We start from the raw sequence: 16,516 nt of genomic DNA, 5'->3' as shown, positions 1-16,516 counted from the left end.
CAAAAAGTAATGAACTTACACATCGTGTATGTTTGTTTGAACTTTCGTTCAATAAAGACATTTTAAGTGCAGCGATCCTCTTTTATTTTATATATATATATATATATATATATATATATATATATATATATATATATATATATATATATATATATATATATATAAATTTGAATATTTCCATAATGATTTATGGATATGCGCTAATACAGAAAAATTAGAAGAAAAGTAATAAAGTAAGAACAAAAATAAACAAAACCTGTACCACAACCTGAGGATTGCTTGGTTACATACATGCTTGTAAAGATTGTCAGTAAAATTGGTTTCCATCTGTATAACGTAAATTCCATGGTGTTCAATGTGATAAGAAAGAACCTAAATTATTAGAATAGACAGCAAAGTGTTTTTCATAAGAGTATTGGACATTAACCTTTGTACTACTTCAATGATATTAAGTGTCATAGTAGATTTCCATCTTGCAGTTCTAGTCAGACGTGCAGTTATAAGAATATGTATTATCATACTTCTATATTGGGTTGGTATATTATTAATAGAGAGGTTGAGTAGGGAAAGGTGAGGGGTGGGTCTAATGACAAAGCCAGTTACTGAGGAAATTAATTTAAAAACCTCATTCCAGAAACTGCGCACACTCTCGCAGGCCCATAGAATGTGTGTTATACTGCCTCTTGTACCACATTGTCTCCAACAGGTATTGGGTTCTAGAGGGAAGATTTGGGACAGTCTCACAGGGGTTAAATAGCTTCTGTGAATTATTTGTAGCATCATTTCCCAATGGGAATAGCGATAACCTGACTGGATAGTACCTTGCTATTCTTTAGAAGTGAAGGTTGAGTCTAGCTCCCTTTCCCAATTCCTCATATTAGATGTTTTGGTGAAAGGTCTTTTATGTGGAATAAGGGTGTAGAACCAGTTTAAGACCTTTTTTATAAAAGAACTTGAGTTCTTTAATGAAATTAAAGTGGGAAATGAACAAATACTTTTGGGAACAGCCGATGTATCATCATTATATACGATCATTAACCACGATGAAGCTTTACATGCAACAAAATTGGCCCTGAATATATTTAGTGAATTGGTCTCCAAACAAAAATCCTATATCCTTAAATGTTTAGAATATGGTCTACATCGCAGATATTTTTGGCAAAATTCTGCTTATTATAAACAAATTAAGGGCATTGCGATGGGTGTGAAGTTCGCTCCCAGCATTGCCAATTTTTTTATGGCAAACTGGGTTGAGGAATTAGTTTTCAGGGATCCTCCACCTGAACTTGTATTATATAAAAGGTATATTGATGTTCTGATAGTGATATGGACTGGGGATGTGGAAAGTTTAACCCATTTTTTTCAACGACTGAACAAGGACAGAAATATGGACAGAAAGAGGATATGATGAAATCTTCATTAATGAGAGAATTGAAGAAGCCTCTATAATGGAAAGAAATTACCTCATTGCAGATAAACCAAGAAATGATAAGACCTCACACAATCTACCCATCATACTAAATTATAATGTACAAAACAAACAGGTTGAATTTTTTCTTAGAAAATACTAGCCTATCTTGAGAGCAGATATATATTTATCTATAATTTTACCTGAACAGCCAAAATTCACATACAGGAGAGCGCCAATGTTACGGGATAATATTTCCAAAAATGTCAGACACCCCCAAGTTGTCCAGAAATTTTACTTTCTTTCAGGGAAAAGGTTTTTTCTGTAAAAGGTGTTTTGCCTGTAGGAACACCAACTTTAACGGTAAAAAAGTGAAAAATGTAGTTCTAGTGTTACCAGAAAAGAATATACCATTAAAGACTTCATTTCATGTAGGATGGAGGGTGTGGTTTAAGTCCTTGATCGATGCAGTATGTAAGGAGAACCAAACATCCCATGTGGAGGAGAATACGTGAGCACATTCAGAATATTCATAAAGGCTTCAGCAAAACATGGTCTCATTACATTTTGCACAAGATTAAAAGACCCTACAGTATTAAAATTCTGGGCTATTGAAAAATTTAATTGGAGAGGAAGCAATAGAGTCAACCAATTAAGTAAAACTGAGTCTAAATGGATCTATGAGTTAAATTAGTTCCATCCCCAAGGAATGAATATCGACTTTGACCTGAATTGTTTCATTTCCAACTATTGATTTTTTTTAAATATTTACTTCAGGTATTTTTTAAAGCTGGATGGCACTGTTTTTGCCTCTATTAATGGTTAAATTGGGTGTTTATATTTAATTTTCCCACTAGATGTAATTAGTCCCTAAAAAATTTATTTTCTGGTGTTTTATATTTATTTCAGGCATTTTTAATGCTAGATGGTGCTTTTTTTACCTCTATCAATGGTTAGGATAAATTGGGTGTAGTTAGACAATTTCCCCACTAGATTTCACTAGCTTTTACACAACAACAATTATTTATGTTTTCTATTTTTAATTTCATTGCATTATTTATTTATTTTTATCTTGTTTCCTTTTTTGGCTTTTCGTTGTTTGTTGTTTTTCATTTTAGTGACATTTTGTGATTATAAATGTCTTATAATGAATTGCGGTTCACCCTAATATTTAGCACCATTTTTTAAAACAAATCTGTGAGATGTAATGTTCGTCTTTGACCACTGGGGGCTGTTTTTTGCAATTCCACCAGTGGCTGTGAGGACACAAGATTGCAGGGATACTATTTATAAGTTTCCATAGTAACCTATGGGCTTTATAAGCCCGTCTGTCACCTGTCTCCTTATCCTTGAAAAAGCCACGTGACCAGTGACGTAACGCATATTGGTTTTGGTTGTCTGTGAGGTCCATAGCAGCGCACAAGTACTTCATATTTAACACTAAGGGGTTAAACAATCTTTACTGAGGGAGTTTACAGAATAAAATAAAATGTAAAAGGGAAGCAGAGTAACACTTCTCCAGGATGCCGGCAGTCAGTCACCATAACACAATGACATCACTCAGCATGCCGAGCAGAGCAATACACTTGTCTATTATACAGAACCTCCATATCTATAGCTGTATTCCTAGGAGACCTTCATGATTGTTGCTCGGGGTTCTGAGCTTTGTGCCCCATGCATCCACCTGAACCTTCATCAGAAAGAGGAGTCAAGGCTCCAGATTCTAGGTGTGTGCCTGTAAACCTGCATAGAGAATTGGGGGGTTTTCTGGTCCCCCCACCATGGTCACATGTCACTGCAATGTGCTGAGATGTTACCAGGCAGACAAAGACACTCCCCATCACCTGGAGGAGGAGAGACTCCAATCTACAGAGGGTTGGTGGGATGATGGTGTCTGGAAGGATCTGCTACACTAATAACTCTCTTAGTTATTATTTTAAACATTTCAGAGGTTTGTCAGGACTAATCACTTCCCTAATCTTTTTTCCAGCCAAACTGAAGAAGACGACACATGACAACAGATTATCAGGTTAGTAGGACATCTACGTTTCATATGAAATCTCTTCTGGATGAACATTTTGTTCTGTTGTAGTCTGGATCAGTGGTGGAACTACCAGGGTCACAAAGTTGCACTTGAGACCGGGCCCTGGCATTCCACCACTGTAGGGGGGCTAAGATGGCAGGAAGGGGGCCCACTTAAGAACATGGGCTCAGTTCACACTGCTGTGATCCCAAAGTTTTGCAACTTGCTTGCAATTTCCTTGTGACTTGATTGCGATTTTGTGATTTAACATTGTGGTCTATGGCACTCAAAGCGCACCTAATGCCGCGTACACACGGTCGGACTTTTCGTCTACAAAAGTCCGATGGACACCGACGGACTAAAGCTGGCTGACAATTCGATCGTGTGTGGGCTTCCCCGTCTTTCAGCGGACTTTTTCAGCCTCAAATCCGACGGACTTTAGATATGAAACATGCTTCAAATCTTTACGTCGTAACTACGACGGACCCCGACATGCGCTCGTCTGTATGCTAGTCCGACGGACAAAAAAACAACGCATGCTCATAAGCAAAAACTAAACGGAAGCACTCGGTCTAGTAAAACTAGTGTTCGTATTGTAGGTAGCACATTCCTCACGCTGCAAAATCTGTGATCGTTGAATGCAGTGCATTTAATGTCTTCTTTACGAATGCTATAAAGAACGAAGATGTTTTGCTGTTCATATTCAAACAGAGTTCTCCCAAACTGATTTCTGGATTCTTTTTCTCTTTGATATCATGAATGATATAGTATGCTTTTTAAAAACAATGTTTCCATACTAATAATAATTTTTACACTTGTTTTTTTGGTGGAGTAATCTTTTATTGTAATTTTTATCCAGATGTTTATTTTATGATTGTTGTCGAACTTCTTTTATGTTTATCTATGTTTTTTTTTTTTTGGTGTTTGTAAAGTTACCACAAAGAACCCTTTATTTATTTATTTAATTTTTTTTTTGTGTTTGTAAAGTTACCACAAAGAACCCTTTATTTTTTTTAAAGGGATTTTTTCTTTTTTGTATATAAAGTTAACTCAAAGAACCATTTTTGGTTATGTATCATTTTTTTTTTTTTGAAAAGTTACCACTAGAACATTATTAACATTATTAATGTATTTTTGGTGTGTTTTTGCAAACTCAATGAGATTGTTGTCCCTTGTTAATTTGACATTGTGTCTAAAATCAATGATTTAAAATAAAACACATAAAGTCTTTTCATAAACTCAAAAAATATCCATTTATTCATGGTCTAAATAAAATAAAGAGGAAGTCAACGCTGGAAAAAGTCTGTGGACAAGAAAATTGGGATCTTGAGGAGTCCATATAAGAGGGAGCACAATCTGGTCCAGGAATCCCAGAGATCAACAGCACCAGCAGATGATATAGATGTCCCCAGACTGTGGTACTACAACAGCCTGCGTCTTCTGTCAGACCAGACTGAACCCAGGTCATCACTTTCTTCTCTTCCCTGCAGCCTTTCCTCCACGCTGCCCTGCACCCTTCCCTGCACCCTTCCCTGCAGCCTTCCCTGCAGCCTTCCCTGTAGCCTTCTTTGGAGGCTGTGGCTCTGGTGTTTCAGTTGTGGCAGGAGGAGGAGGAGGAGGAGGGGGGCTGCCTCATGTAGTTGGGTGTTTCTTGTTAGTGTGCCCTGCAGCCCCTTCTGGATTGTTTCCCCAAATATTCACTCGCAAATGAGGCGCTGCTCCCAATCCATTTTAAGAAGCCTGCTGGCTAAGTAGCAGCCATAGGACTCTTCTGCTTCAGGGGGGCTCCTTAAAAAATGGGTGGCCTCTTGCATGAGGAGCAGGGATGCCTCCTGTGTGACCGTCCCTTTCCTGGCCCATTTTTTTGGAAGGCGGAGGGGAGGCACTTGGGATTCTGTCAGGCTCCTACTGAGCCCAGCCACCACACTGGGCCCAGCCAACTCCTGCCTGACACTGGGCCCAGCCTCCTACAGGATGATGGTGAATCCGGCCTCCTCCAGGCTGTCCATGGGCCCGGTCTCTTCCTGCCTGCCACTTTCCCCACATTCCTCCTGGATGGACTCATCCTGTGTATAAAAAAGGGACATAGTTTTAGTATATTTTTTTGGGTTCATCAATGACACACAATTTGCTTCTCATGACTAGCAAATTCAACGTGAATACATCTCTTTAATAAAAGAGACTAATCAGACACCCTAATTTTTTGAAGCAGGTGCCAAACATATTTCGCCACTACTGTCAATTGATATGTATACACAATTTTGAGGGCAAAATTATTTTAATCAATTATAACATCCAGTTAACATCATTAATATTAGGACAGTAAATATTTGTTAAAATAATTTACCTGACTCCAGATGGTCATATCCGGTTCATCCAGGATGGAAGACCCAGCTTGCTCCTCATCAGCCTCTGCTGGGGTGGAGGGAAGGCTGTATGGAAGGGTGGGGGGAAGGGTGGAGGGAAGGGTTGAAAGTGATGCCCTGGCTTCAGTCTGGTCATCAAGAAAACGGAGTTGATTGTAGTACCACAGCCTGGGTACATAAACATCATCTGCTGATGCTCCTGATCTCATTGATTCCTGGATCTTGTTATGCTCCCTCTTATACATGTTCCTCAAGACCCCAATTTTCTTTAACAATGTCTCCATTGTTGCTTCTGGCATGGTCGCCTGGACAAAGGACAGAAGTCTCTCCAGCGTTGACTTCCTCACATGCTTTGAATAATACTGAGGGTGTTTCACCCCCCACAAATTCCTCATCTCTCTATATTTTGAAATAAAAGCAGTAAGGAACTCTGGATCCTTAAATAGGGGATTCATAATGTCTGTAAAAGATAAAGTCACAAGACAAAAAACACTTATTAGGTTTCTACTAAACCCTCATCATCTTATCCCTATGTAGTCCTCATCAATCTGTCAAGCCATATAGGCCGCTTGCTACAAAGTCTTGACCAAATGTATAAATTTAAAATTACCTTCGTTTAGTAGCGTCCCGGTCCACTATCACCTACGCACAGAACGTATGTACGACACAATACGTAACAGCGCTTTATACACTGCACATGCGTAATACTACGCCTACTTGGCCCGCCCCTGACGTTTTTTGTTTACGCATATAACCCGCCCTTGACTCTATGCACAGAACGTACGTACGTACGTACGACACGTGCGCAAGGCCCCTCTTCATACACTGCGCATGTGTGAAACTCTGCCTGCATCGCCCGCCCCTGATGTTCAATTTTAACTCATGTTTTCCGCCCCTTAATTCTACGCACAGAACGTACGTACGACACGTGCGCAAGAGCCCTCTTTATACACTACGCATGTGTGAAACTCCGCCTGCGTCGCCTGCCCCTGACGTTCAATTTTAACTCATGTTCTCCGCCCCTTAATTCTATGCACAGAACGTACGTATGACACGTGCACAAGGCCCCTCTTTATACACTACGCATGTGTGAAACTCCGCCTGCGTCGCCCGCCCCTGACGTTCGATTTGAACTAATATTCTCCGCCCATTTTTATTTACGGCGCGTAGTGGGGTGAATAATGGCGGAGACACATCAGGTGTGTACTACCTCAGGTAGCGAAGAAAGCCCGGAGGCCGGAACGTCAAGATCTGTGAGGCCTAGATTTAAGGCCTCCAATATGTCCTTTAAAGAGATGGTGGAAATGGTGGCCATTCTTAAAAAAAAGGACTATGATGGGAAGTATGGGCCGTAGGCAAATTTGCGAAAAGCCAAAATAATGGCGAAGATGGTGAAGACCTTACAGGCTTATTTTGGGGTACATCGCTTGAAGTATCAAATTCAAAAAAGATGGTCCGACCTCAAACTCCGGGAGCCGGATCAGTACAGACAGATCTGTAAAGTGTTGAAAAAAAGTAAGTACTTGTCGTGTTTTCATCTTGTGTTGATTACCTCGTATACTGCTCCATGTGCTTTTATTTCCTATACGATTTTTGCATTGTTTGAAACGATCTTTTAATAAACCTCGTTACATATCTCTAGATATGTATATATATATTTATATATGTATATATATATATACATATAGAGATGTGCTTACATCTCTCTAGATATATATATATATATATATATATATATATATATATATCTAGAGAGATATATATATATATATATATGTGTGTATGTATGTATATATGTGTATGTATGTATATATGTGTATGTGTATATATATATATATATATATATATATATATATATATATATGTGTGTGTGTGTGTGTATATATATATATATATATATATATATATATATGTGTGTGTATATATATATATATATATATATATATATATATATATATATATGTGTATATATATATATGTATATATATATATATATATGTGTATATACCGTATATACTCGAGTATAAGTCGAATTTTTCAGCACATTTTTTTGTGCTGAAAGTGCCCCCCTCGACTTATACTCGAGTCAAGCACTTTTCTGCAGCAAAAAATTTCATTTTCCAAACCGACTTTGGGGCCCCATATCTCAGGGCCACTTGGTGCTAGAAACCCCAAATTTAGTATGCAAACCCAGCGGACCTGGTACCATAACATATCCAAAGCTGAAGTTCCTAGCACTAAGTGGCCCCGAGATACGGGGCCCCAAAATCGGTTTGGAAAATGTCATTCTCTGCTGCAGAAAAGTGCTTGACATTTTCTGAACCGAATTTGGGGCCCCATATCTCAGGGCCACTTGGTGCTAGAAACCCCAAATTTGGTGTGCAAACCCAGTGGATCTGGTACCATAACATATCCAAAGCTGGGGTTCCTAGCACGAAGTGGCCCTGAGATGCAGGGCCCCAAACCTGGTTCAGAAAATGTCATTCTCTGCTGCAGAAAAGTGCTTGACATTTTCTGAACTGATTTTTGGGGCCCTGTATCTCGGGGCCACTTGGTGCTAGAAACCCAAGCTTTGGAAATTTTATGGTGCTATTTTCACTGGGTTTGCACACCAAATTTGGGGTTCTTAGCACTAAGTGGCCCCGAGATACGGGGCCCCAAATTCGGTCAACTGTGTCTATCTGCAGCAATGTCATTTCGGGACCCTTTGGGTTCAGAGACCCCAAGTTTTGGCTGCAGCTAGGGGGCATCTAGGAACCCTTAACTACCAAGTTTGAAGTTCGGGGGACCTATGGCTGCAAATGGGCACAGTGAGGCATGCAAATGGGCACAGTGATGCTGCAAATGGGCATTGTTGACCCTCTTTTCCACTTACAGTAGCTGTGCATTTCTCACCCTCGTCTTATACTCGGGTCAATAAGTTTTTCCCATTTTTTTTGTGGTAAATTAGGGCCTCGACTTATACTCGGAACGACTTATACTCGAGTATATACGGTATGTGTGTATATATATATATATATGTGTATATATATATATATATATATATATATATATATATATATATATATATGTATGTATATGTGTGTGTATATGTGTATATATATATATATATATATATATATGTAATGTTTTTTGAAAATTTTAATTTGTATATATTTTTATATTTAGATTTAGTTTGATATTTACATTTAGATTTATTTATAGATATATAGAGAGAGAGAGAGATCAAGATTTTAAGCTATATTTAGATATTGATATCTAGATATCGAGATATCTATCTATCTCGATATGTCTTTAGAAAATAAAATCTTTAAGTCAACTAGGAACTCTACACAAACAGACAATTTGTACACCATTTCACTACAAATGTTTGAAGATTACTATGTACTAAAATATCTGTGTGCTAAGTATATTCATTTTTTGCTTCACATAGGGGAAAAATCACTCAGCCATCAAGAAGAACCCAGTCCCCCCCAACCAAAAGAACATACTTGGGAAATCAGCCCAAGCCCCACTGAGGATGTGGAGGAAGGAGAGGTGGGCGACATGGGCACCCCACCAGGTGAGTGTCTGACACACCAGCTTACGGTAATCTATGCATGGCTGACTTTTATTTTATGTAATTTTTATACTCTATTTTAGGTGATATGGTTGTGCTTGAGTCAAGCAACAGCGCCACCCCCGAGGATGTTCATGAAGTATGCGACATGGGCACCCCACCAGGTCAGTGTCTGAGACACCAGCTTTATGGTAAGGTAAACTATGTATGTGTGCATATTTCTAAACACATCTTTTTTTCATTCCATTTTAGGTCCAAGTGACTATTTCACCACAGACAGTGCCCAACGGCTAATTGCTCAAATAATGGCCTGGAATGGGGAGATCGATCAAATGCGGAATCGGCTAGATCGTATGCAGCAGGAAATGAAGGACATGATTGATGTTTTGGCTCGAATCTAAATGCCCTTTTTGAAACCCAAAAACATCGATCATGTCCTTCATTTCCTGGTTTGCTGACCCCATTCTGGGCCTTCTCTTTATTATTTTCTGAAAATTATATGCCTGTTTAACAACATCAACAAACCACATTTTTAAAAAAAGGAGGCCTGTTTTTAAAAAACCCAAAAAAAATAAAAAATTTTTTTTCAAAAAACCCAAAAAAAAACAAAAAAACTGTTTTAAAAAAAAACGTTTTTTTAAAAACAAGAATTAAAAAAAGGCTGTTTTTAAAAAAGCAAAAAAACAAAAAAGCCTGTTTTTCAAACAAACACCAAAAAATTTTAGACAAATGAGGCCTGTTTTGGTTTCCAAAAAAAAATAAAATAAATAAAAACAAAAAAAAAGGCCTGTTTGGTAAAATCAAAATGGCAAAAAAATTATATTTTTTATTATATAAAAATCTAACTATAATTATTTTATTATACATTTATAAATATATCAATATATTTTTGGCTAGGAACATTTTATACTAAATGCATAAAGTGAATGTATACCAAAGATTAAAAACCTCTGTTTAGGAATTAAATAAATGTGTGGTTTGTTATTTCAATGCTCAGTATCAGTTTGTTTAAATTTTAAAAAGTTGTTTACAGTGACAATGGAGCTTATTTAGAAATTTACAAGGAAAATACAGTTGGCACTACAACTGCTTGACCATAACCTAGGAGAAAGCCCAAAAGAAAGACAAGCAATAAATATATTTCAAGATTTCATCAAGATTTTTTTTATTTTGATTCTTTAGATATCCTGGCCCATTGCAATGGCCCCCCTACCCATAAAATAATTAACATATCGCTGTCTAACTTGACGGGCACTTTGGGGGGCCAAGTCAGTACGGACAGTATCCAGGCCCGTAAGATTGTCACTGCTAATAATTCCGGCCTCATGCCCAACTGGCACCATATAATTTGGAGAATGTTTGTGTAAAAAGTTGTGCAGGATGCAGCACGATAAAATGATAAAATTAAGTTTGTATTCCGCCAAATTAATGGAGGTTTGAAACAGGCGGAACCGGCTGGCCAGAATCCCAAACGCATTCTCAACCACTCTTCTAGCTCTGGCCAGCCGGAAATTAAAAACCCTCCTCTCCGGGGTGAGGGTTCTTTGGGGGAATGGCCTCATGAGGTGCTTGCTCAGAGCGAAGGCTTCATCGGCAATGAAGACAAAGGGGAGTCCTTCCACGTTATCCGCATCAGGTGGCAATCCCAGGCCACCACTCTGGAGACGCTGGCAGAACTCCGTCTGGGCAAATACTCCTCCATCCGACATCCGGCCATTCTTCCCCACGTCCACATATAAAAATTCATAGTGTGCCGACACCACCGCCATTAAAACAATACTGTGGAACCCCTTATAATTAAAATAGTATGACCCCGAATGGGGTGGTGGCACGATGTGGACATGTTTCCCATCTATAGCCCCTCCACAATTGGGAAAGTCCCAACGGGTGGCAAAATGGGATGCCACAGTCTGCCATTCCTGTGGCGTTGAAGGAAACTAGGGAGTCAAACAAGAAAACAAAACTCAGTAATTTTGAATATAACATTGCAAGAAAATTCTACAATTAAAAACATTATTGCCCAGCATCAGTATAACATTAAATAATTGAAATCTTCTTGAAGAAATAATATGGAAAGGCACACTTATCAGATTGCTCACCCCCTCTGATGGAACATTGATTACATTTTAGGGGGTGGTGAAATTCTAAAAAAAAAAGTTTAAGGACACGCAGGGATTTATGGACTAAAAAGGCTACAAGACTGTGCAGTTGTCGCACTCTGCAAGTGCAGTTGCTCCCCAGCTTAAAGTAAATGAGGTAAGGTAAAAAGGCTTTCATGTTGCAAGGAGTACACAATCACATGCAAGGGCAATTAATCAAAACACTTTGTGGCTTGCATATGATTTGATGATGGAAATCAGCAGAGCTTCTGCTCATTTACTAAAGCACTGGAGCAAATGAACTTGTAGAGTGCAAATGCATTTTGCAAACTGCAACATATATTTGCTTTGTAATAATCAACACCACAGAACATTCTAGCAAATTATTAGGGGGGGGTTGGAAATCTAGTTAATTACAGGCACACTATTTGAATAGAGTTTAGGTGGGGGGTTGGGAAATCAAGCTAATTACATGCACACTATTTGGATAGAGTTTAGGTGGGGGGTTGGGAAATCAAGCTAATTACATGCACACTATTTGGATAGAGTTTAGGTGGGGGGTTGGGAAATCAAGCTAATTACATGCACACTATTTGGATAGAGTTTAGGTGGGGGGGTTGGGAAATCAAGCTAATTACATGCACACTATATGGATAGAGTTTAGGGGAAACAAAATACAATGCAGCTGACTAAATACATTCAAACTAAGTAGACTAGGTGGATATGTGCCCAGCATTGTATGCTGGGGAGGTTATTGAAGGCAAATATACATGCATGACCAAAAAGAACAGGAAAAAATTCCAGCATGCGTGAGGAGAAAAAGGGGACATTCACACTATATTGCAATGATGGTAAGTAGTGTTTGAGTTAAGAAATACATTACATTATCAAAGATTAAATAAAAGAACATGTGATGCTAATAAAAGAAAAAATTCTTACCTTAATATAGTCCTTCTGCAGGACTTGTATGATGGCCGATTAGGTCTCTGGGATAATGATCCCCAGAGCCTGGGGGGAGATGCCTGTTGAGAACTTGAGGTCCTGCAGGCTTTTCCCTATCGCCAAGTACCGCAACGTGGCAACTAGCCTCTGCTCCGGAGTGATGGCTTGCCTCATGCAGGTATCCTGCCTGCTGATATAGGGGGTCAGCAAAGCCACCAAATGGTCAAAAACGGGGTCCGTCATCTGGAGAAAGTTCCTGAAATCCTCAGGATTATTCTCACGGATCTCACAGAGAAATGGCATGTGACAGAACTGGTCACGCTGGAGCAACCAATTCTTGGTCCATGAACTCCTCCTCGCCCTGTTCATGGACTGGTCTTGGTCTGAAGAATAAACTACAGCACCAAGCACATACAATGCATGAGCTCGACGACGAGTATGTACAGGTAACATGGCTTCAAAACGGTCGATTGGTCAGAACGCACTTAACAGAACGCACTGAAGAACAGCAAGACCTGTGAAGAGTGACCTGAAAATCAGGAATGAGCGGACAATAAAACAAAGATTTCTCAATGCCAACTGACCAAACACACTGAAAAGCAGATACAAACCTCACAAGCACAGACTGAACAACAGTTAAAACGAACTAAAAAATACGAGTCTCACAAGCGCGAATCGTCTCTCACCAAACTTCTACTAACACGAGATAAACACGAGATTAGCAGAAGGAGCCCAAAGGGTGTCGTATTGAACTTCCGTTTTATAGTCTCGCCGGACTTGGTGTACGTCACCGCGTACTAGGCTGCCGAATTTTTGTGTGGTCGTGTGTAGGCAAGTCCGTTCGTTAGAAAGTCTGCCGCAAGTCCGCCGAAAGTCTGCCGGAAGTCTGTCGGACAGGCTGTCGGACTTTTGTAGACGAAAAGTCCAACCGTGTGTACGCGGCATAAGTCACAGAAAGGTATTTCAGGATCCTTTTTCTTTGTTGCTTGAGTAGTTTTGATTAGGACAGCACCCATTGAAATGAATGTGTTTTGACTCGTCATGCGACTTTGTGTTGCAAGTCACATGAGTCGCAGCAGTGTGAACCAGGGCTTATAATGGGCCCACAACAGGAACAAGTGGAAAAGGCTAGAGAAAGAGCCCCTGACTCAGTGGGAAAAGCCCCACTCTTGGAGGAAAGGGCCTGGGACTGATGGAAAGGGCCACAGCAGTCCTATTGGCTCTTCATGGTTTCTTGCACTGGAGCCCTGTAGGTTCTATTTATGCCTCTGGTCTTGATGGTGTGTCCATAGTTTGGATGCTTCCACAGTCCTCCTGTATTTCATGGGATGTCTTCTTTTAGGGTCCCATTTATTGGGTTTATGTAATATTTCCAACTCTGTCTAATAAATACTATGTCATGTATGTATGAGGAATAACATATTCTCTTTTCTCTCATAAAGATATCAGTAAGGAACACAGAGAGTCTATGAAAGAGAAGTTCCAGAGGATTCTAGAATATAATTCCTGTATGGGGGAAGCTGTTCATCTAAAGGAAAGATTCACCAATTTATTGATGATAAACGGACCCCAGAATAAAGAGGGAAAAGAAGAAGAAATAAGGAGTTCAGGCAGAAGACATCTACAGATCATGGAGAAAAGATCCCCAACCACAATCCAGGCCCTCTTTGACCCTGATGAATATGGGTTCATCCCTAAGATTGTGGTGTTACAAGGAGCTGCTGGGATTGGAAAAACAATGACCTCCAAGAAGATCATGCTGGACTGGGCCTCTGGGGATCTCTACCAAGACAAGTTTGATTTTGTGTTTTATCTGAGCTGTAGAGAAATCAACACCATCCCTGGAAACATAAGCCTTGTGGGACTTTTATCCAGAACCTGCAGACTGAGTTCAGATGACCTGGTGTCTATTCTAAAGGATCCTGGAAGTCAGAGAAAACTTCTCACCATAGTTGATGGGTTTGATGAACTGAGGTGGACTCTGGAGGAGAAATCTGAGGGCTGTCCTGACATTTCTATGGAAACCCACAAAGAAATAATTCTCCAAAGCTTGCTCAGGAGACCTGTTCTCCCACAATCTTCTCTGATCATCACCACAAGGTCACTGGCCATGGAGAAACTTAACACATTCATCGATGATTCTCGCAATGTAGAAATCCAGGGATTTACAAGGGATGATCAAGAGGAATATGTCCATAAATTCTTTGGAAATAAAGAAGATGCAGGCAAGGTTCTCAGTATAATAAAAGACAATGACATTGTGTACACCATGTGTGCCGTCCCCATCACATGCTGGATTGTCTGCACTGTAATGAAACAAGAAATAAGAAAAGATTTGGCTTTAATTCAGTGTAATACAATGACTTCAGTTTACCTTCTCTTCCTGGAGGTTTTACTAACCCATCACAGCAAGAAGGAGCAGTCTGTACACAGGAAACAAACCTGTCTGAAGAAGCTGTGTGCTCTGGCCAATCAGGGAGTTCAGAACCAACAAATCTTATTTGAGAAGAAAGATCTAAAAAGACATGGACTTTCTCTGTCTGAGGTGGAGTCTGTATTTCTGAATGAGAACATCTTTCATTGTGACGTCCGCACCCAGACCTGCTACAGCTTCATCCACCTGAGTGTACAGGAGTTCCTTGCTGCTCTCTATTATGGGATGAATGATGGTTTGTTTGGATTTATGAAACGTACTTTCCTCCCGGAGATCTGTAAAGGGAAATCACTCCATGAACTCAGTTCAGATTACTCACATTTAGCATTATCTGTACAATTCCTGTTTGGTCTCTTAAATGAAAATCAGGTGAAGAAATTCTCAGAGATCACAGGAATCACCATCTCACTCCGAGCCAAACCTGCAATGAGAAAATGGGCCATGAAGGACATCAAGCAGACTTTCCGTACTCAGACCATCTTCTGTCTGTATGAGACTCAGGATGAGGACTTCATTAGGAGCGTCATGTCTGGTTGTACACGTTTGTCTTTGTACAGCTCAGATACTGATCACTTGTGGATGAACAGGAATTATTCCAAGCAGCTGAACTATTGCTTGAAGACTTTGAAGAGAGAAAGTTTTCAGTCTTTACAGTTTGTATCTCTCACTGTGGGTCCAGAGATCCAGAAACTTCTATCTCCATTCCTACACAGGAGTCAGAAGGTCAGGTAAGTGAGTGTGAGGATATCCTAACTGAATTCAGAGAATGGGCAGGAACCTGCATACAGTATAACGGTGATTATCAGACATGTTCTCCATCTACCACACTTGTTAGAAGTCCTGGGAACTCACACTTTCCTCAGCCCTAAGCCCTGGTTCACACTACAGCAATTTTCCAGCAACCTGCGACATTCTGATGACATGTAAAGTCGCAGGTCAAGTGAAAACACAAAGATTTTAATGGGCGATGTCTTAATTGCTGCGTTTTGAGTCACTGCAACAAAAGAAAATTCTTCCTGCACTACTTTTGGGCAATGTTTGTGCTGCACGACTCCCATAGACTTCCATGTAAAGTTCCAACAAACAAAAAGTAAAAAACACAAAGACTTTTACACACCCTAAAGAGTTAAACTACATAAAATATTTATTGCTTAAAAAAGCAATGTACAACAATTTATTAGCACAATGACCCAAACCCCCCAATATACTCCAACCCTCCCCAAAAGTATTCCTCCAACCCACAATAGACAAGCCCACCCTCCCCAATGCAAAGCACCCCCTTAATTCCTATATGATGGCTAAAAGCAAGCTAAAACTGGATTCCTGCAGCTCGTTCCTAAAGCGGAGCAGTGTATGTCTGTGTAGATCCTGTAATGGGATAGTTTGAAATATGTCATATGTGTTCTACACAGACATACACTTCTCCGCTTTAGGAACAAGCTGCAGGGATCCCGTTTTAGCTGGCTTTGAGCCATCATATAGGAATTAAGGGGGTGCTGTGCATTGGGGGGGCTTGCTTATTGTGGGTTTTTTTGCACTTTTTGACCCTCAGTCTCATGAGGGGTATTTTTGCCCTACATAGTGTGTCTGGCTTTAAGAGGAATATTTTTTGGGAGGGTTGGAGTATATTGGGGGGGGGGGGGGTTGGGTCATTGTGCTAATAAATTGTTGTACATCGCTTTTTT

At 39.8% G+C, this 16,516-nt stretch overlaps 1 protein-coding gene across 4 annotated transcripts in view; it reads left to right on the top strand.

The window, feature by feature from the left end:
• LOC141133868 (NACHT, LRR and PYD domains-containing protein 3-like) overlaps positions 1-16,516 on the top strand; it is a 302,902-nt gene that overhangs the window by 95,649 nt on the left and 190,737 nt on the right. For all 4 annotated transcript variants that reach the window (XM_073623455.1, XM_073623453.1, XM_073623454.1 and 1 more), the window contains exons 4-5: positions 3,399-3,437; positions 13,840-15,559. In XM_073623455.1, the coding sequence (XP_073479556.1) occupies positions 3,399-3,437; positions 13,840-15,559 (1,759 nt within the window). The remainder of the gene's footprint in view (positions 1-3,398; positions 3,438-13,839; positions 15,560-16,516) is intronic.

This window comes from Aquarana catesbeiana, linkage group LG03 (assembly GCF_042186555.1).
Source record: "Aquarana catesbeiana isolate 2022-GZ linkage group LG03, ASM4218655v1, whole genome shotgun sequence".
Taxonomy (NCBI): Eukaryota; Metazoa; Chordata; class Amphibia; order Anura; family Ranidae; genus Aquarana; species Aquarana catesbeiana.
Note: the sequence above shows the minus strand (reverse complement) of the source record. Positions and strands in the feature narration are given on the sequence as shown.